At 34.8% G+C, this 25,869-nt stretch overlaps 1 protein-coding gene across 10 annotated transcripts in view; it reads right to left on the reverse strand.

Moving 5' to 3' along the window:
• The window catches only part of AKAP6 (A-kinase anchoring protein 6), a 279,284-nt gene that overhangs the window by 115,723 nt on the left and 137,692 nt on the right, over window positions 1-25,869 (reverse strand). For 9 of the 10 annotated variants that reach the window (XM_084521164.1, XM_084521165.1, XM_084521168.1 and 6 more), the window contains one exon: window positions 25,040-25,206. In XM_084521164.1, the coding sequence (XP_084377290.1) occupies window positions 25,040-25,206 (167 nt within the window). The remainder of the gene's footprint in view (window positions 1-25,039; window positions 25,207-25,869) is intronic. The other variant, XM_084521171.1, reaches the window with a different exon arrangement.

A 25,869-nucleotide genomic window follows, 5' to 3' on the forward strand; every position in this document is an offset into this window, starting at 1 on the left:
TACATACACTAATTCTGTGACAGGCTGTAGTTGTTTTAGCAAAAACAATGAAATAAAGAGAAGACTGCCAACATAATTGAAGTTTTCAGTCATATGGACCATTTTCCAATGTATTGTACTACCATCAAACATTTACGCTAGCAAATGTACACACATATACTCTACTAGGACACTCTTACAGCTTCATTTACACAAGCACTAACACTTATTCTAAAACATAACTCTTATTTACAGGAAGGATAATAAATCTTTCTGAATCAAGGTAAGAATATATTCCTATGTTAACAAATTTATTTGGACTCATTTAATGCTTTCTTAACAATTTACTTTTATGTGTTGCCAAGACATAGCTTTTTATGTAGCATAACAAAACAGTAACTTCCATGATTTTATAAATGGACTTTGTTCCAATTTCTTGCTATTCACATCATCCATTTAAAAGAAAGATATCTAATTTCAAGGATTTTGTCTTTATATTTTATTAAATAAAATCTGAATACTGAAAGAAAAATAGACAGCTGCCAAAGAAGTATCACTGAAAAAATTCTATGGCCTGAAACAGGGAGGCATGAAATTACATTACAATTCTAAATGGAAACAGAAGTTTTCCACCAATGTAGATAAAAATCTTTTAGAGATAAAACTGTTTTGACAAAACTCTGCAAATACAATGCTCCTGACTGCAAGGTGATTATTGAATGCAAGTGGGAAAAAACTAAAAGACTCCAAAAAAGAGCAATGCTAAATTTACAAAATATAGACCCAATCACTGCAGTATAATTTTTCATTTTAATTATGTTCTTTTATCATCAGTATATAGTCATGTATAACAAGAACAAAATAGCAATAAAGTTAGTTTGCAAACATGAAAAAAAGCAAATAAAATAATACTGATACCTGGTTAATTAGCTTAACAGCCTTTTTATCTTGTGAAATAGTTTCCCTCAAACAAAAGACTGTATTAATCATCTATTGTTCTACTCTATAAATGATAATACACCTCCAGAAACCTCATGATTCTCACTTTTTTCTTAGAGATGGATTTTTCAATGGTCAGAGAGCTGGAAGCAGATTTTTCAGCACAAATACCTTAACATGACTACTGTGCCTCTTCACATAAGCATATCTAATATCAGAGCTCAAGTCAAGATTCCCTCATATTTCTCAATAGGGTCTCCCTCCCTTCCTTCTTAAGAAACATGTATCTGGATCCTAACTCTACTGCGTAAAATGCAATATCAGTATGCTTTACTGCTTTGTTCTTCCAGGCTCATGATCCCACAGTCACACACATGCAGAACAACAGATGCCAGCATGATAGATAAGCAGTGACAATAACTGCAATATTATTACTATAATTATTTCCCAGAATTCCTTAAATTTCTGGGAATTCTTGAAATTTTTAGCCCGTAAAAAGCAATGTCCTACAGTTACTCAAAAGACGAAGAGCTGTAATACAGATGTCACAGTTTCTCAGCCCAGTTTACATTCAGCATCTTTCCCAATTCACCCCCTCTTCCTGCCCCATTGCTCTCCTAAAAATCCAGAATCTAACTTAGGATCAAACACTATGATACACCTAAGGCATACGTTATACATTATACTATGATACACACGAAAGGCATTGTTCAGATATCTAATCTGCTTGTGACTAATTAGTTCTAAAATAATTATAATTGTTGCTGATTTTTTTTTAATGTCCTGCTCTCAAACATCCTTTAAGTGATGTATGTCTGTATTTTTAATATGTAGCAATGTGTGAATTGCACTGGCTATTTTGTCAGTTCCATACATAGCCCACTGGAGTACAGTTCAACATATGCCTTCACACTTTTACAAATAATAGAATATGCAAGACACTGAAATGACACAAAAGTCTAATACCAAAGTATTATAATCATAAGAACATCTCCCTAAGAGAATGCAGACTTTTATGAATAAGTAACCTTCTCTGAGGATTGATTAGAACAGATGTTTATGTTTGCACTTATATAGCTGCTTAGAGATGGTTACAAATGAAAATGGATATATTAAGTTTCTTTTCAAGCATACAACAGGCTGGAGAGAAATGACGACAAGTATCTGGGGCAAGTCCTTTAGGCCTTAGAAGGAGGAGGGACTATTCTTTCCCAAGGCCCCATAATCATTTAAAATGATGAGGGTTTTTTAATGATTTAATATAGTGAGTTGAGCTACATTCCATTAGATATAATTAGACCTAGACAGGAAAGGTAGATCTGAAAAGCTAATGAAATATTATTCAGATTGAATCTAAGATTGTTGATTAGGATAAAGCTACCCCTGATTAGTATAAACAAGATGGGTGTTAGAGACCTTATTTTTCTTTTTCTTTTAATTTCATTTTTGTGTTACTCTGAGGAGAGTCATATCTTGCCATTTACTTAAAGGAAGTACGTCTGGAAATACTATTTTCTGTATACCTCCTAATATTTTTTCCTTTCATATTCTTTTACTTTCAAAGTCTTCATCATTTGACCTCTTCCATACCTGTACTCTTATTTCACTATACATATTCCATAAGATTCCTACAACTCACCACAATCCTCCTCCATATGGAAAGTGCTCATTTTGCAAGGGGTTGGCACAAGATCAGTGCTCTTCATGAGTCCTACTTAAGCCCCATCATAACTTCTTCAAACAGTTCATAGCTATATAAACCCCTATGTTGAGGGATTAAGTAAGATCTAAGTGATGTATAGATTTTGTGCTGGCCTTCTGCATTGTAGTGAATTTCATCCTTTATCTAGTCCCACTCCCAGCTTTATGCTTTCTCCATACTACTTCATATACTTTCATCAGCTTCCCAAATCCTACATGTCAAGCAACCTCTGAATCCTCATACAAATCTCCCTTTAAACCCATTTCTTTCATAAAATCACCCTTGGTTCCAATGCCTAAATACACGATGCTTTTGGGACTTAGAAAGCACTCGGTGGAGAGAAAAAACAAAAAAAAAGTTTTCTAAAGAAAAAATGAAGAAATTTTTCTAGACATTGTATATATCCCAAACAGAACTTCTGGCATTGGTGTTCAAATAGTGAATTAATGATCGAGCTGCTTTTAGCTTACCACTTTTAATACAGACTTTGAAAGTTTGCAAATGAAATCTAGAAGTACAGTACAATACTATTTTTGAAAGGTCTTTTGGACCACATACATTTTGAATGCTTTTATTAGTCTTCTTTGCTTGTAGAGAAATGTTGTACCTTAATTTAGAAGTATTTCTGGAATGTAATAGCTTGAGGTGTATATTAATATTTCCTTAGATTTATTGCACAAAAATATTTGTAAAATTATGTCATGCATTATTTCTCATATGGCAACTAATCTGGGAAATCTGAAAAAATCCTGTGGGCAATAGCCTACACTAGTAACTTTTAAAAGGGACACCTCATCTGCCTCTGGGCATATCCTAAGCCTCAAAAAACAGAGCTCTTGTTACTATATTACTAGGGATGAGATTTTTTGACCAGATGAGTGGTAGTAAATTGACACTGTAATAAATTAAATGATATTGGTCCCTTAGACACTGATAGCAATGTATTATGTATGAAAATATATACATACATGCATATACCTATAACATCAGATAATTTATGCCTTGACAGAAATACAGATGCAGAGGGCATTAGGTGGGTAGAATCCAATGACAGACAGCTAATTGGTAAGTGGGCATTACTTGTGCTTTTGATTATTCTTGCTAATGAATTCTTTTTTAAAATGGGCAGCCTAGAGCACAGCTAATTTTTGTAGTCCATGTTGCTGTAGGATCATAATGGCATTCTGTTTCCAGTCAAGGATAGAAGTTACCTTGGATTTATCAGACATAATTTCTATCAATGCTATTTCAGATTACATTTTAATTCATTCCTCTAATCCATCTACAAAAGACTATTAGTCACAACTAATTTACTAATACAGCTCTATTATAGGAAATGCTTTCTGAAGTAACTCTGATTTTAATTAATCTCTATTGTGTGCTCAGTCCAGATTTTGGAGTGACAGATACACAAATAAAAATAGACAATGAAATACACAAATACAAATCCTCTTTCTTTCATGTAGTACCTATCATGCTTACATTTTAATATGCCAAAACAGAGAATTTTGTATCTTACATACTAACACCTCTCTAATTCTTTTTTCTTTTGTGGTCCCATAGCTTTGCAAGAGATACTCAGTTTCTTCCTACCTTCAATGAGTCTGTCACTGCAGATGTTTGTGGGAAGGGCTAAGGAATTTAACTTACAGGTGTAATATCAGGATGAAATTCAGGTTTGTTCTAATGGCATAATTGGGGTGTATATGGAAATCAGAGATATAACATGGCTATGTGTGCATCCAGTGCACTTGGTTGTTAATTCTCTGGGTGGCCCACAAGCTCCTAGCTTAGTCTCTGAACAAAGATAATGGGTTGACTGGGGACAACCAACCGATGTGAGAAAAGGCAGCTGTTTGACTGCTTCACACCTCCACAACAAAGTGCTTCACTAATTGTTTCAGGAGCTCACCAGGTGGGACTCTCAGTCCTGGAGATTCCTCCAGGCAGCTCCTGCTGTGCCTAGACCAATTGACAGACACTACTTATATGCTTCAAAGTGTTTATTAACATCCTGGGTGGACAATCTGGCAGGACCAGAGACCCCCCAGGCAGTTCTTGCTACAGAACCAACCAAACTGGAGATGGATAATAGACTTGTAAATAGTAGAAACTGTCCCTGCCGATGCAGAAATGGTTATGAAGGACAGGATTAAGACAGTTAAGGGATATTTAGCACATCATTCAAGACAGAAGGGATCCCTTGCTTGGATCCCTCACATGCTGAATTGGTCACAGGACCATCCAATTACAAGAGCTCAGCAGAACAGCACTTAGGGGGACTCTTATCTGGTCTGGCTGAAGCCACCAATGATTTGATTCGTCATGCAAGTGCTACCCTATGCTAAAACCCCAATAAACTGGGGTAGGAGACAGGGCTTGTGGTATTGTTGGGTTCTTTTGACCAACACTTCACAAGTGTCTATCCTACTGATTTCCAGGAAAAATGAAGATTAATTTTAGAAACTGAAATAAACAAACAAAATCAGATCAAAGCAGAATAGTCTTTTCCATTCACCCCAATTTTGTTCTGAAATCCTTTGAGTGCACTTAGGCTCTGCAATGTGCAATAGATTTTTTTTCATTTTGGAAAATTATATGGACCAAAACACCTAACCCACAAAAATAAGGGTTACACTCAGATAGAAAATTCAAAGCAAACATAAATTTTAAGCTCGCAGCTTTTCCAGGTTATCATAATCTAAGCATCAATACAAAGTATATGAATTAGATCTTGTAAAACTCAGACTTCCTTCCAACACTGTCTTTCCCCACAGAATCGGTAGAAACCAGCAAGTCCCTTCTTTACTAATTGCTCTGGGCTTGTAAATCCACTGGAAGTATTTTTCTCATGGAACAATTCAGATTCCGAAGCTTATGGTAAAGAAGCTGCAACTGATAACTAATTGCCAACAGCAGTTTTAGCCAACCAAAAGAGACTACTTATAATGAATTAAAGCAAAATTTTACTGTGCTGAGTAGAACATGTTAAAAACTTCCAGGCAATAGAATTTTTCGAATGGAAATTTTTTTGATTAACAATGTTTTGTTGTTTTGCAAGAAGTGCTTCACAATATTTATGCCTTTTAGCAGAAATTACGGTCTAAAATATTTAAGATTTCTGCTTAAAAACAGTACTATTTTTTTCAGAAACAGTATTTCATGAACACAAGAAGATGGGATGTGTTCCAACCAGCAATAGTTGTGAGACATTACGATCCCTCCAGACTGTTCTTTTTTCTCTTTTATGATAATGAGAATTAAAAAAAAAAAAAAAAAAAAAAGAAAAGAAAACTTAATTAACTTAAGTTTTTAATTATAGGTATACTTTAATGAACTGACAAGTTTGCATGCATGATGAATAAAGAATTATCTTCTTCCCTTTCAGAACTTATCTTGGTTTTGTTTTGGGGTTTTGGTCTCTTGTATTTTATTTTTTTCAACATGAGCCACAATCTTAGTAATGAAGTATACCAGAGGATAAATGAGTATCTACTTAGCAACATACGTCAGTTTTTTTATTTGTTTGCTTGTTTTTAAGTCCCGTTTTGGACATGTTTTGGCCTGGGATGGAAGAAAACAACTGTATCTTATCGAGCGGTTTTATTTGAGGATTACTTTTATCAATTACACAACATAATGTTAAGCAACAGGGAGAGAAGCAGAGAACTTCCCATGTTCCCTATTTATAGCTAATAGCTTCCTATTCAAACAGCTGCAGTCAAGATGAACATTTAAGAAAATAATGGCAGATAAATGAAGTCAAACCAGTAACTGCTGTGATTTTTGTTCTTCTTTAAGTGACTCTATTTAAACTAACGTCTGTTTGGCTATCCTTCAACATCCAACTTCTGAACAGCTTTACAGGAATTACTTTTATTTTGGATAACAACATAACTATCCACCATAACTATCCACTCATTCTTTATTTGCAATACTAATTTTATGTTGTAAATACAAGATATGCTTTGTGCGGTACCTTAAATAAAATAGTTTCAAAAATGAACAAAAATGCTCTGGAAAATAAATATTTTAAATCAAATTCAACTTCATTGCCAGGTTTACATCAAATTGTGGGGATATTTCCACATATTGCTTTGCTTTTCATTGATACAGACTAATGTGGTAAATACAGTTGTAATAGCTTTAATATTTAGCTAAAATCATAATTCAGTATGGAAAACGTATACCTAACCCTATGTTCATATACTTTATTCCCCTTTTAAAGACTATTGCTATTTATTGAATTAGAACAAGTTCCTGACACCATTACAATTACAACAGGCATCATCTAGTTGAGATGGTGTTTTCAAGATTTCAGTGAGCAAAGGTATGGGACTGCCACGTGTTTGGAAATGATTTGTTTCAATACTGAACTTTAAATATTTAAGAATATGTTCCTTCAGAAAATGTCATGTTAGGAGAGATGCAGAAAGAACTAATTCAGCTACTGCTTTGGGAATCATCATCTCTGGAAGCCCTTTGTGGGTTTGGCTGCATGGGACACGGCTTCTAAGATTAATTAACTAATGCTGCAAAACTAATGTGCGTAAGTTAAAGTGCATTAATCCCCCGTGTGGACACTTATTCAGGAATAAAGTGGCCTTAATTTGCTGTAGCTTAATCCTTCTCTAAGGAGCTAGTGCAACCTAAGGCCACTTCACTTTTGAGAAACATCATCCATATGGGAGTCTAATGTCTTTAACTTATGCCCAAGAACTTCATTGATTTAGTGCAGACAAGCTTTTAGATGCAAAGAAAGTATTGCTGCTGACCACTCTGTGTGTGATTTCTTCCACCACTCCCCACTTTTTCTGATTAAGGATATTATTACATTACCTTCTTCTGCCCTAAATAGCAACCAATAGACTGAAAAACGAAGTATGCTAGACTTACAAAGTCTACATGGAGCAGAACTTAGAGTAAGAACATGCACATTTTGATTTGGCCTTGTTTCTAACCTGCTATGAGAGCTTCTTAACAATGTCTCCATCTCTTTGCCTCTGATTCCCTAACTATAAAACAGAACCACATCTTACTTTCTATCCACTTGTTTCTGTGCCACAAACTAATACAGGTTTCCCACAGCATAAATTTTCTCATAGCTTATACATATGTCCTGAGTGGAGACTAGAAAAGATGAAATCCAGGCACAGGTGCAGGTCTGCAGTGCAGCTGTAATTTTCTACATATGTCTGAACGGCACAATTTAAAACTTTGGTTTACAAATGTAACATGCAATGGCAAGATTAGTTCACAATCCCTACAAATCAAAGGCTAAAATTGAAACCAGACACCATGCGACACTAAGCTATTTCAATTACAGTTAAAAATCAATACACGTGGTCATTGGACTTTCCAGACAAAACATTGCTCACATAGCACATGTGAGCAGAATGGTGCAGTTCATACAAGAACTGCTGAAAGATGATCCAAGTATATTCATATAGTCAACAATTTTTATTTTTTTTTTCTTCCCATTCTTTTGGGGATAATATTACTAGTACTCTTCTAAATAAGGAACTCTACACAAGTCAATTTCACACAAAATTCCCACAATAAACTGCAGAGCATGAAAACCGGCCTTATTTTGCTTGGCACAGCACACTTTAAAGAGACTGCAATCCTTCAGAAACAGGAAATGCACAATGCCATGGTGTTAACACTGGATGGACATAATACTCATGACAAACTGCAGTGTCTTCTGCATATAAACCTTATTTCCTATCCCACTGTTTACTTCTCTGTATTGCTTCAATTCATTACCTTTTTATCAATGCTTTTTCAATTTTGCATCAGATTCAGCCTGCTTCAGATGTCTCCCTTCTCCACAACTTCTCTACTTCAGCCTATGCAGTTCCAACAGGAAAATGTGAAAGGACTGCAATAATTGTAATAACCATGACTTGGGCTCCTACGTTTTAGGAGGCATTGCCATGACACATACATGGAATGCTACCCCCTTTGTTGCTGTTTTTCTCCATTTCTCCAAAATCCTACTACCAGGACTATTTGTTACCATTTGCCATGGTATGTTTCTACATACACATCAGTTCTGGCTATCCTTAAGGACTGTCTAACTTTACTCAAGTTAATGGTTCCTTTGCCTTAATTTAGACCATCGCATGGAAAAAATCATGTGTAAGCACTTAATTGGTGAAGACTTTAAAGTCTTTTTTCCTTTGCCTGGCAAGTGCTACACCTCCCCAACTATTCACCTGTGTGTCTTCCATTAAGGTCTCCATAAAAGGAAAAAGCTGAGGATCAGACATCCGAAAGCTGTTAACTGTTAGTGATATTGGACTTAGATAAGAAACAGAAATAAAATAAGAACAATTGACTTAACCTATCTTTTTTTTTTTTTTTTTTAACATACTGATTAATTTAGAACATTAGGTCCAGTAAAAGACATATCACACACTGAGGAGAGTTTCAAGTAAAACTCAAAGGCATCATAGAGCTGTGAAGCAACAGCTACACCACGAGCAGGCACCAGAGGACCAGATGGGAGAGCCCTCCTGCAATTGCTGACATACTGAAGGTCCTCTGGCATGCAGCAGAATATTGGGATAAAGTTTGAGGATCTCACTTCTTTTGTTTGTTTGTTTTTACAGTTGAAGTAATCTATCTTGACTTCCATTTATTTTCAGTTTTGCACTGGGTTTATGGTTTGACAGAACAATGTGAAACAGAATAGCAAATTGATGACAATCTTCAAGTATGTTAAAGTTTGTCACGCAGAATAAAGTAATGATTCCCTGTGTCTTCTGGGCATAGGAAAAGAACTACTGTGCATAAACTGCTGTGAGATAAATTTGGGCAAGACAGTAGGAAAAAGCTTTCAGGTTTACTAAGCACTGGAATAAATCGTTTTGGATGTTACAGAATACTCACCACTGGCTGTTTTTAAGAAAAAGGTTGGACAAATGTATAGTTGAAACAGTTCAGATGTGGTTATTTATTATTATTATTATTATTATTATTATTATTATTATTATTATTATTATTATTATTATTATATGTGTGTGTGCGCATTGGGCAGGGCAGAGGACTAAATGACCTCCTGAAATATTTCTTAGTACTTTGTTCTCTGATTTTATGAAAATGTCATAAACGTATGAAGCAGCACTATATAGGCTTGCACATCTCTTATTAGAACTTGTCCTGTCCCAGTTAAAAGGCTAATACATTAGGCCACTGCAACAGGCAGCCCCAGGAAAACAGTCTAAAAAGTAGTCCTTTGCATGGAAATATGCACACACCACTTTACAATTTTTCAAGAGGAGTCAGCATCTCAGCAAATCACATTGTTATGTTGTGTTATGATGCATGATGTTTTCATAACGATGTGACATGTCTAAATGACAAAAACCTGGCTTCCTACCAAAAATATAAAGCAGTTTATTTTTTTTTTTCCACAGGAAAAAAGCCATTATCAGTTCATATAAAAAATTTCCCTGCAAGAAAATGGCAGCAGACCAATTTAATACAGACTATTCCCCAAATCCATAATTACAAGAAAACAAATTCCATGAATTTTAGAAGCAGAAGATGTTTTTATAGAACAGTGCATCATTCTATGCAATAAAACTACAGAAATATATAACAAACTGAACTGGAACTTGATCATCATCTTGGAAGTTTTGGAAAGAGATGTAATATCAGCAAAATCCAGAATATTTTTTCTGTAGTAAGGTCAAAAGTAATTGCCACAAGTAATTGGCACTAATGGTAGTAGTAACTGAGATTTGCCTGTTCTCAATTGGGATTGAAAAAACCAACAACAACCTGACAGATAATAATACAATAAATTACTGCTATTTAGCTGTATTAATATGAAAGCGTAAAAAAATCTTTTGGATAAATGCTCCTTTGTTATAAATAACTCAATCCAGATCCTGTTCTCCTAGCAACTTTATAAGACTGCTAGATCTCTGTTACTGTCACAGTTTCTCATAAACACAATATAGCTTCTGGCTCTCAAATTGTACCTTGAAAAGTTGCCATGACAGCATGGTGGATTCTGTTCAGCTTGCTGTCCTCTGTACACTGTGCTGTTCCTTCCTACCAAAGTCTCTTAGCACCCGCCCAGACATGCACCAAGCAATGTGATTAGTTCCCATCATATCATTCATTCTTTTGCTCAGCATTCTGCCGTGTGAATGAAGTGTTTAATGTTTTGTTCTGGTAGTGTGTTGCTTTTGCTGCTGTTATTTTAAAACATGTTACTATGTTAGGTTAGAAAGGCAAGGACAAAAAATTCTGTTGCAAGACTGGAAGGTGGCATGGGATGCAATATTCCTCCAGTCCCCTGAGAGTTCATTCCCGAGTCTCATACCACTTCTCCCACCCTCCAGCATTTTAGACCTACTTAGCAGCCTATTCTTAAAATTCTCTAAAGAAAAATACAACACAGAAAGACGCAGCAGGAGGGCCACAGATGTATTTGCTCAGTCCTTCTACCTAGTAGCTCATACTGCAGGTTCCTTGGAGCCCCTGCCATACCCTGACCCTTATGGTGGCAGAAAGAACAATAGTAATACTGCCCCTACTTACTTTTAGCATGAAACTCTATCTATAAAAAGTACTTAGCTTAGTATGGAGCTATAAACTCAATTCAGAGCAAATTCAGTGCCTCTTCCACCATGCATCAGGTCTGTGAGACAGATCATTTTAGGCATCAAAGGATTTTTGCTTTAATTTAGCAAGTCTTTTGAGATCACGTGCAACATTATTTGTAAAAAGATGCTCTTTTTGCCTCTGAAAATATACCATCTGCTTTTCCTATGGGTCAAGCCAGGATTTGTTCCTGAATCAGTCACCCAACCCTAATTCTAATAGAATACCTCTGAATAGTTTTATACTAATAACTGCTCTGTAGAGACTCTTGAAATTATAATATATTAAACACCCATCAGCCTATCAGAAGAACACGTAATTTTATGTTCATTACTTCTTGGTTCCTGACTATAGAATTTGGATGGTTGCACCTCAATTAAAAGTTGAATCAAAGTTAATATAATTTAAATAAAAACTTCAATAAAAAGTTAAAGTTCTGTTCTTAATAGCATTAATACCCTCTAATGACCGCTACGGTCATTACCACTAGATAACTGACCTTCTTGAACCTCTCTTCACATAGAAACCTTTCTCCCAACACAGTCAATTATTTAGCAGTAATGAGTGCTCTGTAAGAGATTATTGTTTAACCAAGTACCTTGACACACTGCTTTTTCCCTGTTATCTCTATTCTTCAACAAATGGTACATTTTTTTCTATTATAGGCTTTTCAGTTCTGAGGATAGAAGGCTGTGGTCTTATTCTTTCCAATGCAGAAGTTCACCATGTAATTGGAAAAACTTCAGATATAATTAAAATCTTGAAAATTAGGGTGCTCTGAAACTGCTTGTGAGCAGCAACTGTGGCCCTGTAAGACAGCAGTTCTGAGGGATGCTTTGAGATACCATGGGAAATGAGGAAGGAAAAAAGAAATATTGCTGGGGATGAAAGGACACAGGATTCTCTGACAGCATGTGGACAAAAGCAGGAAAAAAAAAATAAAGAATTAAAAAAGGCAAAGATTCAGAAGTATAGAAGATATGAAAAGGAAAAGTGAATGAAAGAATAAATAGAAAAAGAAGAGCAAGGAAGGGAGACAAAATCAATTAAATTTGGGTGGACAGAACTAACTTTCATAAAGAAAAATCCTTCTGGTAGAGTCCTAGAAGCATTAAATATTAAGGGATCTTTGTAATTCTGGAAGTGTGAAAATTACTGGCTGAGCGAGCTCAACATAAGGATGGAAGGCAAAACTCCTGAATTCTAATTCCAGCTGGTCTAATGACTCTTGCTCTAACTGTGGAGAAAGCTCTTCACCCCTCTGCCTCAGTTTCTTTGTAAAACGTAAAAATAGCATTTTTTCAAAAGGCATTCTGGGGCTAAGGTATGTTGTGCTTCAAAAAATCAAGTATTAGTAACTCCTAATGCCATCATCAAGTGTGTCTTCTTCCTCATACCTTTCCTAAAGACATCAGGTAGGTTGTTTTGATTTCAAGTTTTTAATAAAATTTTCATGAAGCACCTTCCAATTCAAATGTTCAGATTGAAGTATCTCAAGCATTTTGCACACATTCAGTTGGATAGTAACATTAAAAAAAAAAAAAAAAAAAAAAAAAAAACAGCCCCTCTTGCCTAATCGAGTTAGCAGAAAAAGCATATTCTCTCCATTGGTTTATTTTGAATGTTCTACTCACTGTTGCTCTCCCTAACTCTTCTACGCATGAAGGGAGCTATAGTCAGATTGCAGAACAAAACCTGAAGAATCTAGTAGAAACACCAGTTACAGTATACTTACAAATAAGATAAAAGCCAGATACTTAAACTCTGCCTGGTACTTCTTACTTTACTTGCTCTGTGAGAGGGTATTGTGGCACAAAATACAAGAAAAAAGAGTCCATGTAATGTCTCAATCCTGCATATGGAAAAGAATGCCCTACAATGAGTCATTTACTCATTTAAAAGCAGTAAGTAGCTTTTAACATCTTGGACAAATTCCCATCTGCTCTCTGCTTCCTTTAAAAAAGGCCTTGAAAACTGAAAGAGGGGGGAAGTGATATATTTTGCTATTGCCAACACTACAGCTATTTAGGCAACAAAAGATGTATTTGTTCAAATGATTTTTTTCTACACAAATCTCATGCCATTGCCTAAAAAATCAGCTATATTCATAATATATCTCTTACATTGGTTGAGGTTTCCACTGTAACGGAGCTACTCTGCTAAGGGGACAAGAGAGCACAACAGGCAAGGGACCTTCAAAGCAAACTGCTTATGACAACTCCTATGCTAAACTGGTTAAGCTTGATTTTTTTTTCTTGTCAAGACTGTAGGAAAGTATAATACTCTGCTCAGTTCTGGAAAATACTACAGGTAGGATTGCTGCATATAGAACCCTGTCAAGTAAACAGTTTACTACACTGGAAGAAAATGGAGCAAGGGAATTTTTTTTTTTTTATTATTTGTATAAAATATATTGTTCTTCCAGGCTCTACTGAAATAGTTTCTATTTAATTGCAGAGAAATCCTAAGAAGGTTACAGCAGTGAAACATTAAAATTCTAAGGGCAACTAATAACATTAAAACTTTATAGCCCCAGATAGAATAATTTAGACAAAAACAACATGAACATATGTTTTGTGTAATAATAACAAACATTTATAGCTGTCAAGAGAGAAAAACACAGGTTTATGCACACCTTAATGGCGTGCATGGGTGAGCATGAGTATATTTAAAACATAATATATTACAAAATTGACAGCAGGCATGACTCTTCTGGGTACTATGTTAAATCAATGAATAAATTACCAAAAGTGTGCTGTGGCTGTTTGGATGTGTAATTGAGCTTAACGTATGTAGTGTTATTTCAAAAGAAACTGTTCAAGGAGTTTCTAGACCAATCCACCATGCATCTTTACTAAGCTGTTTACAAATAACAATAAATGAGACTGTCTCACAGTAGGAAGGAAGTTTAGTTATACACATTACGTAAATGGAATAAAAGTTAATTTTAATATGTTTTTCAAGAATTAAAAACAAACTTATAATAATATTGCTAGGATTTAGTGAAACAGAAATCAACATTTTTCATGTTCAGCTTTAGATTTATTTAAATTGGCTTATGCTCTACAAAGAAACATCTTTGCAGCAAAGGAGCATTTCATGGAGCAGCTCCACTGAGATAAATATGGATGCTTCATCTATCCTGAAGAGTAAGCATCGAGGCCCAAATGAATTAACTAGCAAAAACTTGAACGTAAATACATTCTGTTTTTTCCCTTAATGCAGGGCTTGTCTAACAGATAAATAATGTATTTTAAAAACATTTTATTATAATAGAAACCTGTGAAAGTAACTTTTAAACCTTATTGTTGTTGACTAGTTAACATCAAAAAATAACAGGCATTGCAAACTAGCCCATTGATTGTGAAATGCAGAATAGCAGGCATATACTTCTAGTCCTTGTTTCAAGTCTGTTTCATCTTACTATTTCCAGAGCCTATAAAATAAAAACTGATCCTACTTTCTTGTATTTCTCTTTCTGCATTGCAGTTCTAGTACTAGTTGGTTATTAAATAACGTATTTTCCTCCGTATTTTTCTCTCTGCTTTCTCACCATTTTTCTCTGTTTCATAAGGGATTATAACCTGTCAGCATCAGCTATACTTGTGATGTTCTTAGGGCTCATAAACTCATGGATTATCTTTGCATTCAGTTCTAAATGCATGGCTCTTTTCTATAACACAATTGTAAAGAAAAAGAGGATGAAGAAATGAAGTGTACATGCACAGATGAGCTATTCTTTCTCTCTGGCCTGATGATGGTTCATAAAGCATGCCATGGGGTGATTATAAAAGAATATGGCATACCACCTGTCTCCAGGTCAGAAAGCCCTTTCTTCATTTAGAGCCATCTTGGGTTAACTGTCATTAATGTTTACAGCTGCCCATGGGATATGTCTAAGTACACTAGTACCACATTTATTTTTTTGCAGTTACTTCCAGGTGTTTAAGGAACAAGTCTAAATTTCTAAATGTGATGCAGTTCCCACTTCATCTCCTAAATTAGTTACATTACCCTGGGTAAGTATAAACATCAATAAATTAGGAGCAACTGAGATGTTATAGGGAAGGTTTAATTAAAAAACCTGGCAAAGCACTGTAGAATTTATACAATAATAGTATTATTTACAAGTTACTAGAGCTAACATACAAACTTGCATATGCTTTTACTGTAATCATCTTGAAGTCTTTTAATAGGTAAGTCCAAGTTTTGGCAAGTATTCTACTGAAAATGTTGTTTATTTTGTCATACTATAGATACGCAAAAAGAAGTCAGGTCACACAACACTCAGTGCTGTATTTTGTTGCTTACTAATAGAATAGCTAAAAAAAAAATTAACAAAATCTGTAACATCACTCTGAATCTAAAGTTTAAGGGTAGCCAAGTGTTTTATGCCACAAGATATTTAAGAACAGGTCAGATTTTAAATGCAGGATATCCGAGTAGATTTTTCCTTCAAACATTCTTGTACCTGATCTCCCTTTTGTGACCACCCCAGTGAAGAATAGCTGCTTTATGTATACAGCTGAGACTAGAACTGAAAGATTCTACAGATTAAATCATCGCTAGAAAATGTTGTTCTGAAAGACTAAATTAAGAACTGAAAAAAAAGGAAATGCCACCAAATCATACTGAATATAAATGTAATTAAAATATTTTTAAAGGAATAAAAACATGCAGAAGATAAAATTTACCTTTATCTAGCAGTATCTTTGTTCACATCAATGTTCCTTTTGTTCTCTATTACACATTTAATCACTCTTAGACATCAACCATAACAGTAAAAACTCAAATACTGAGCTGATAATTAAACACAGTAATATTTATAAGATGTTAGTTTATTCTGTAGATATGAACACTTAATTTAATGCACAAATACAATGAAAGTAAAATTTCTTTTGAAAGATCAGAGGAGTGCCATGCCAGTCACTCTTCAATTGCATAAAGGAATAATTTTTGTTTTCAGAGCAGTAATATAATTTTAATAAAATGACAAAGATAGAATGCTATTAACCAAAGCAACAATCTTTTAGCAATGACAACTGGCAATAGCGTCTATATTAAGTTGTCATTTATAAAATACAGGGGTTCTAGGAGGTGGCATCAAAAGGTGAAAACTAGCCTTATAAACACATTTAAAAAAAAATATAGTGGAACAGTCTGGCACCAAAAAAAGAAAGCATCTCAGTACATGATGCAAGCTAAGTTTATGCCACTTGACCCTGAACTACCAGAACTAAAACAATCCAAATAGGCTAGTGGAGCAAAAGGAAACCTTGTAAGCCCAGCTTCTAGCTCGTATGCCACAATATCTGAACAGTTCAAAATATTTATCATTGAGATGACTGGTAAACAGCACATTCAAACCTTATGGCTTATTTGAGCTTAGCAGAACCCTTTGGTCTGCAAAGCAGCTCCTAAGTCTGTAAAGAGTTGGTTTTCACTCCTGATTGCACATCTGCCTGAGCCAGGTTCTGACCAGGACAAAGTGATGCTCCCGGGGAGAAGAGTCCCCACACATGCCTGTGTTTTGTTTGGCTTGTGATCCTGTGAAATCATGAACTACTCTGAAGAACAACAGACAGCACAGAGTGCAAGGAAGCAGAAATAATAAATGAGGAATGAAAGCTAATTGAAAAGACAGAAAAATTCCAATAACTTGCTTCATTAGTGACTACTATCTATCACTATCATTACTATCACTATTTACAACCACAAACTTGTTCCACCAAGACATTTTCAGTCAGCTAGACTTCCTTCTTTCCATTTGCTTATTTATGAATTTGTTTTAGTGCATTCCATCATTTTCTGAGTTAAGACTCAATAAACAGATAAATGAAAAAGGCTTTGTTTCTTCTGTGGCTGTACGAAGCCGGTTTTGAATGTGCACACAGGATCCTGAGCATACAGGCATAAAAGGGAGAAAAGCAAGACCTCTGGTAGGCTATCCTGCCTTCATGGGTCAAAGAGACACAAAATTTCTGCTTGACAGTAGGAGATGACCAATCTTCAGTAAGATGAATCTGTGCATTTGTGCATGTGTGTTACTAGAAACTCATTAAATGTGTATTTCTCTAAAAATCTGAGAAGTATGTGAAGAAGGCAGACAGGAATGAGAGAAGCCTTCCACCAATATTCACTACGGAAAATACTTTCTATTGAAAATAACAGAACAAAAATGCTTTGGTACAGTTCCACAGAGAAAGCAGAAGGAACGGACATGGGCAAAAATATAAAATAAAGGTCTTTGGGTGGTTAATACTTAGTTTAAGTCACTTAAGATAAATGTGTTCATATGAATACACGCACAAATACACTGATGTTTTTACATTTTCAAATATAGGCCAAACCCAACTGGGAGTTCTGGCTAAATAAAACTTGTCAGAGTTGGTCCGGTTATGCATGTAAAGTTACAATAGACTAATATACTTTCAGAGTTTCAGATAATAGTGTTCAAAGATTCAAATAGCATTATGATAAAATTTGCCCCTTGGGCGTATGTCAGTTTAAATATCTTTTCTCATCAAGTTCTCAGTCTGCACTTGTTCTCAGTGGAGTGATTTAGATTTAAAACATCTTTCAAACTGAACTTGATCTATGTTTTAATAGAAACTAGCCTTCCTTATTCTTAAAGTCAAAAATCATAATTTTTTTGCTACCAAGTGTTTCAGCATAACTGCTTCAATTAAAAGTGATGGCTGTTAAAGAGCCCACAGTTGCCAAAATGTAATCAATACACAGCGTCTAGAATCAGCACTGTGTAAAAATGATAGAAGTATACTATAAAGACCACAGATACTCTGGAGTCCTTGTTCACATCTTCAATAACTATATGACTTTTGATATTTTTGCAGTAAATATTAGAATATGTCAAATTAAAAATGTACATGTTTTAAAACAGGATGAGTATTGTACCTAATTGTAGAAGTAATTTAGCTCTTTACAGTTTATACTTTGTAGCTAGCTTCATAAACCAGAGAGGATGTTACTTTTAGATTAAGTGGAAAAAAATGAGGAGCTCTGGTACAGTTTTAGGAATCTGGCTTGTTAAAGATTATTAAAATTATGTCAGGTACCAGGAAATAGTGTCATACAGAAAGCTGTGTGCTAAAATGGGAGCCAAGTTTGCTTAACTAAGACTTCAGGGACACAATTTCATGAAAAACTAGCAAAATATTTATTTAACCAGTGACATGGAGAAGTTCCAAAAGAGCTCATGTAACATGAAGAGGTTTAGGATGGAGCACCTACTCAGATCTTCTGTTATTGCAGCCCAAACACTGGCTGTTTAGCTTCCTTCCTCTCTCTCCTCCTTGAAGGGAGGTTCAGAGTTAGACACAAAAATTGTTCCTCCTGCCCACTACAAGACACAGAATTAACAACTTGGGAGAAACAGCTTCTAGGAAATAGCAGAGAATCTACCATATGGAAGCTGTCTGCATAACCAAGAGCCCTAAATCTTATGTTGGGCATCTTTGATGTTTTTGCTTTCAATCACCTAAAAAATAAATAAATAAAATATGTGACTACACTTATCCTAAAACACCTTTCTGGTTCTTTTTATTTGTCCACTCTAACATGAACTCCTTCCGAAAAATCCTTCTTGTTACAGAAATGACTAGGTCTGTACACATTCTAGCTGATGTCTGTAAAATTAAAAAACATTACAAAGCAAGGTATTAAAAATTAAGCAAACATGAAGTTTCTAGCTACACTGAAAGCCACAAATATTCTTATTGCTTTGTTCTTAGGTTCTTTTCATTGTTACATCAACAGAGCTTGTTTTGATTAGCTTGTGAATTCTTAATACATGTTTTCAATCCTGAATTTGGATAACAACTAATACAAAAAAGAACACAGTTGTATTTCTTAGACTAAAAGAAAGTCTTATTCTGTGCAAAACCAAAATTTTGCCTGCTGGTTTATGGAAGGATTTGTAAAAAGCACTACCTTTTCTATCCATTTTACCACCTCATCTACGGTTCAAACCCCCACCATAGAACCTGAATGTCACAAGAATGTCACATCCTGAGGCATCTCAAACCAAGAAAAATAATCACTGTATATGCAATCTTTCCTAATATGGCAAAATTCATGGCGTTGTTTGTATTTAAGAGTAAGATCACAGTATCTTTAATACAGATTTCCAAAGTTCCAAAAGATTCAAAATTGAAATGTCACATGAATGATTTTAAACCGTTCAGCTGTTAGGCACAATAATACTCTATTTATGTACAGACAGCATTATAAATATTCAACAATTTAAAGACTATGCCTTGATGGCAACATAGCAGAACCTTCTGTTCTAATTACAGGAAATCACTTTCCTTATTACCAGCTTTTGAACTAGTGAATGGCGAGCTACTGACTTGCTGTAATACTTTTCAGCACAGACGTACTTTGTAAGGTATCATAAGGTGATATTCAGCAGTGAAAAGTAGTAACTAGTTAGCTGTGCCCAATACTACTACCCAGTTCTAGACAGAGGACAGTAATGCATTCAGCTGAAACTACAAAGAATGAAGGTGGCAGACAGTAATTGGTGATACTGAGTAAGCCTGGATAAAGGTGGTTGGAAATTCAGGTTAATGTCTGATCTACAAGGTGTTGCATTCACAGCATAGAATTTTCTCATGTAGATGGCGATGTGGCTCATTATGGACACAATCAAGAAAATAACATCTACTGAAGTATCAATACCAACTTTCCTTCTACATTTATCTTCCAAGAAAACGCTTGATTAAGCTATGAGATAACCATAGACCAGGATAGCATGTGTATCACCAGATGAAAATCCTTTTCCATATGTCTGTACAATGTCAGAGATGGAAGTCTGAGTTCCATTTCATTATCTTTCAAATTGTTACTGATGAAGTGATGGCTATTTACGTGACACTTTACGCCACAACATGAGATACAGGATTGAATGCATGTATCTGACCCTGAGTTTGTGAATGTGGAAGAGAGAGACTGCAAGCGAAATAAATTCAATTTGGAGTCCCCTGTGACTTAAGAAACTCCAGCAATCTAAGTAAAATTATCCCTCTAGCATACGCTATTCCTGCCCTTTTGGCAGAAGCAACTAACTAAAGGAAAAGAGAATGAAAGCCAGTTACATGTGCCAATACATGTGCCATTTGACAACTTCTAAGTACCGACCACTGCAATACTATATGCAATACTCCAATATACAGTGCATCAAAAACACAATTTTCAAAGCAGTTATATAAGTAAAAACACTGGATTCTGAACTCAGGCTTTCTGTTGACAATATGCGAGAAGACTATTCCAATAATGGACTTTCCCTGTTTTTAAATAATGGAAGATAACAAAAACCATACCAGTGTGTTGGCTTCAATATTACTATATATGCATCATGCTGATGTCTGCAGATAATCTAGTACCGATGAAAAAGACACGGAGAAAAAGCAAAATATCTAATCACAAATACGATATTTCTCTGCACTAGTTTCAAAGATGCCAAAACACTTCATTTGTACATTCCTTGGAAAAATTTGTACATCAAAGGATGACTTACAAGTCTGTAGTAGTAAAGAAAGGGCTGTTACTCTCCCCAACCTTCACTCTGTCTTGTTGCCCTTTTTTGCAAATTTAGCCTCGTATTAAAATACTGAGGAAGATGTCATGGTTCCAGACTGCAGTGTTTATTCCACCCACGAGGTCTGAGACCAGCGTCACTATTAAGACTGTCAAGGACAGTGCCCCGAATCACAAACTGTTTTTAGGTATTAAACACCTTCAACAAGTTTTCATTTTTTTTTTCATGTAAAACACTTTTCTGTATAATGAAGACTGTTTAGAATGGTTGCAGAAAAAGTAAACTTATGCACAACTGAGTGGGAGATTTTACTGGAAGTGTAGGATGTTTAATTACATATCAAGGGGAAATTACACCGGTTTTCTTTTTCACATTTATACAGAGGTTTGTTTAACCACTTCAAACACTTATCCTGAGAAGAGGATCTGTCTACTAATTCTGTGATTTTAAGTTTACTTTATTAAATGTATTTTTACTTCTTCTTCTAATATTATTCAAAACATTAGTGCTTCTACCATTAACGTACTGACAGACGTGCATTATAGAGTTAAGACAATCTTCTCAAGAGTATTTTTTCACCTGTGACAACTAAGTCAGATTTCAATGTTCTAAGAATTAAGCCCAATATCTTAACCAGTTTCATGCTCGTTTCTCTGAAACTGGAATGGAAAACTACAAATATTTTCATGTAATACAGTAATTATTCTGGAAAGGAACACATTAAGAAGTACAAACTACATACATATTTCTAGTGTAAACCATTTTTTTAATGTACCAGCTTTTAGGTTCTGATATTGTGCTCTGAAATGTTACACAAAACTTAATCCAATTTCATTGCAGAATAAAAATGTACAGACCCAAAAATTATAGTCATAAGCTAACTATCCAAATGCATACTGTGAATAGAACTTGTATCTGGTCCTAAGAATACTATTCCATACTATTTTGAATGAAGGAGAATGCCCATTATGGACAAATGTTATTAGCACTTGTATACTTTTAAAGTACATTAGTTACATGGGTAACTTAAAGGTCTTCAGAAAGCAATGAACTTTTACACCAAACTACAAGCTAAATAGGCCATTATCATACTCAGGCAGAAATTCTCATAGCTACTAGGTAATAAAGTACATTATTTTTCGATACCGTTGTTCATTGAGAGCAAGAGTGTCCCAGTAGGCCTTTCTTTATGAAGAGGTGGTGGCCACATTAGAAGAATGTCAGTTACAAAACAAGGGGTCTGAGACATTGCCCGAAGGTGAAAAAAAAATATAGATCATGCCTGTGAATTATAAGATTATAGAATCATCTAGGTTGAAAAAGGCATTCAAGATCACCAAGTCCAACCATCAACCTGGCCTGCTGAGTCCCATCAGTAAACCCCTTACTGACACATCCACAGATCTCTTAAATACCTCCAGGGATGAGGATTTCACCTCACGTTCCCTGGTCACCCCTTTCCAATGTCTGACCAAATGGTAAGTCTAATGGTAGAGACCAAAATTTGTATCAGGTAAATTAATGGTCACATCATTTAGACTATAAACTACTTAGAAGCTTTTTCAGTTTGGTAAAAAAGAGTTAATTACCAAGATGCATTCAGGAATATTTCAATATACACAGTTACTCTATTCTGGTATTTATGCCGATATATCACAAAGATATACAAACATTCCTCCTCATTTCCAGGTATTTTGGAATTTTAGTTACTATTACCATCAGGAGAAAACCCCTATTGTTAACAAAGTGTTCAGGATTCTGAAAAGGTGACAGTTGTATTGTATGAGACATTTACCACTAGTAATGTTAGATCTTTGTTAAAATGTACAGTTGCAATTTGAGATTTATTTTTAAACATACTTCTCAATGGGGTAAAAAAAAAAAAAACTTACATGATCCAATTTAAGATGAATACAGTAGTCATTTGTTTATTTAAAAAAATAGTTTCAGTAAATACATAAAGATCTCATTGCATTTCTAAGATATAATCCAAAAAATGAAGTACAATAGAAGAGTTTACACATCAGCAATATTGAAAATCCATTAAGTCTTCTATAGGGATCACCACTACACTGGATTTAAAAGTATAAACTACTAAGAAACTTACATACAATTAAATCAAGTCTCATAAGCAAAATCTGAATTCTTCAACACAAATATGGATGATGTATTTCTAGGAGTGAAAAATCTCCCTCTCTGCCTTCCACTTGCTTGCATAAAAGATGCCACAGTGCTATGAAAACATGTTTAAAAAGTCCTAAGGGAAAGGTTTCCTAGGGTCTTTGAAATTCCTCCTTTTCCCATTTCTTTACAGATTTCTAACACCAACCCTGTTCTTGTAGTTTCTCAAACAAGGCAAAAAGAAAAATACCCTCTAGATATAATCTTTAGATTTTCTATTATACGTCTCAGGTTCCTTTTGGCTTTTGAAGTAAATGCAAACTGAAATCTACAGTTATATTACCAACTGTATTTTAATTTTAGTTAGTCTTTCAGCATCAAGAATATACAGTATTTGACAGCACTGTTGCCCATTCTTACAAGAATCATATAGGGATGTGATTTAATTAATGAAATAACCTGAAATAACCTTTTTGGTTGATCACGTATGTCACTTATGTTTTTATTTATACAGTTGTAGACACAAAAAAAGCATTGCTTCAGGTTTCTATCTCTATGGTAAAAAGCACAGGGCAAGGAGCTACTACTTATCTATGTAAAAATTTACTGTAACAAAAAATATACCATCATTTTCCCTTTTCAAGTAAATATAATCATATTTATAATCATTTTGAGCTAGAATTTCCATAATTTTCATAGCAAAATCAAGCTGGATTTTAAAACACTTTGTAAGTGTAATTTTGATCGAACAGTTAGACTTTGAGCCATGGATGAATCAAGCTGTATAGAGATAGAGACATATTACTTGCAGGTGTAAACCTACCTTTGAGCAAGTCTATTTACTTTAATAGACCTAGCTATGAAAATGAGAGTTCTCCACCACCTAATTCCTAAAGTAAAAGCTATATGACACAGGAGCATTCTCCACCATGGAAGTGACTAGGCATATTAATTCAAATATTGCCTCCTCCTAGGAGGTGTTTTGTTGTTGTTTTGTTTTTTTCCTGTATTTTTTTTTTCAGTTATACTTGTCTCTTCCTCTACCATCTCTGAGATTATTCTTGCTGTGTAGAATTATGGTAAGAAAATATCAGAACATTCAATATAATCCTAGCCAAAAGCCACTGCACAAACTACTCTCTAGAAAGCACTGAATATCAATGCAAAGACTTGTCTGGCATCAGAATCTGAAAATCTACTCAGCACAAACATCTATTTTTTCTAGAAACAGAAATCTCGAATTTTTCTATAAATTTCCGCCTACAGTATCTCAAGATGTTGGTGCTACTGGACTCCCCACTACATTATTTTTTGCTTAGAATGCAATGGAAAAATCAACACCTTCTACTGCAGCCTCCCGAACACCTTTTCAATTGATAGTAATAAAAGGGCACGTGCCCTATATCATAAGTTTATATTGTGTGTATTGTCCCTACACTTCCTGTACCGCATTGAATAAGCACACTTAGTATTCAAAATGCTCTCACAAGTTTCAGGTTGCTAAGTACTATAGCCCTCTTTGATAATTAATATCCACAAAATGATTATAGGTGTTGATACTTTATTCTTAAAGTACTTGTTGTATTCAGCACATGCACTATTATGGAGAACTTAGAGGAAAAAGATTTGTGAAAAGGCATATGACCTTCTTCCCACTACAATGGCCATCCCCTAATTAAGCAATGCATCTGATAGTCATTAACAGGAATGAGATAATGAATCACTTTCTCTCTTCTTTGTTAATTTGCTGTAACCAAGCGGCTAATGGATGTCAGAGCTGAGTGATTACACTGATTATAGTGATTTATAGTTGCAACAAAACAATTTAAAACCATTCTGATTATTCATGTTAAAGATGCTTTATGTTTTGTTTACTAAATGTTTTATGTTCCCCCTCATGCCCCTCTGCACACAATGAGACAGGTCTTCCTGGAAAACTTGAAAGTTCGAAGATTTTTTTATTGTTTCAGAGTCAGGCATTTCATTTTGTTTATAAAAAAAAAAAAAAAAGTTTACCCAGTAGAAATGAAAAGCCTTAGGGTGGAAAGAAAACTTCAGTGGTGCCTAGTTCAAAAGAAGACGGAAATAAGAGGAAATAAGGCAAACTTCAAGCCACTTACCTTAGGGCTCCCAGTCCCTTCCTCATTCTCTGCAGACACATCAGTAGCCAGTATCTCTGCTTTGATGATATCCAGAGCCCTAAGAATCCAGCTGTGTTGCCGTTTGATTTGCCTCTGTAGTTCCTTCCATTGACTTGCAATCATCTGCAACATGTCCTTCAGTCCTTCTCCAAAATGAAGGGGAAAAAAAGTAAATTTTAAACTCAACTGCATCTTTAGATATTATCCCTTAATAAAAGAATTAGTAGGATATTTAAAAGAATAAATAATATAACAATAATTTAAACATATTTCCTCAGAAACGAGTCCAAACATTACTATTATTTATCCTGTAAACAATATTATAGGGTCAAAACATTTCTTTCAGCTATTATGTTAAATTTTGATTATATTTCAGCTTAAAATTTTTAAAAAAGGAAAATCCCACATAAACTGATTTCTAGGCAGTAGGGTGTTTTCTGTGTGATTTCTATGGTGCTCACACCCTCTAATATCTAATTTTTAAACATATCATAACCTTCCAAATATATTTTCTTACCTTAACTTCCTGTTAATATTTCCAGTAGTTTACACATTACCACTTTCTAGGTATGGGATGACATGCACTACCCTTCTCTCTTATGACTTTTATACCCTTTTGGAACTATGCATACAAGTCACTGAATTCCTATACTTTTCACAACAGGGATCATCTGCCTAACATCGTGAAACAATAGAGGCACGATGTATAACATGATCTGAAAAAATGTAAACCAAAGGATAACTTCAACCTGGGGAAAAGCATGCTAAGTAGGCCAAAATTAAGATGGCATTCGTAGCAATATATGCTG

This window comes from Aythya ferina, assembly GCF_964211825.1.
Source record: "Aythya ferina genome assembly, chromosome: 5".
Taxonomy (NCBI): domain Eukaryota; kingdom Metazoa; phylum Chordata; class Aves; order Anseriformes; family Anatidae; genus Aythya; species Aythya ferina.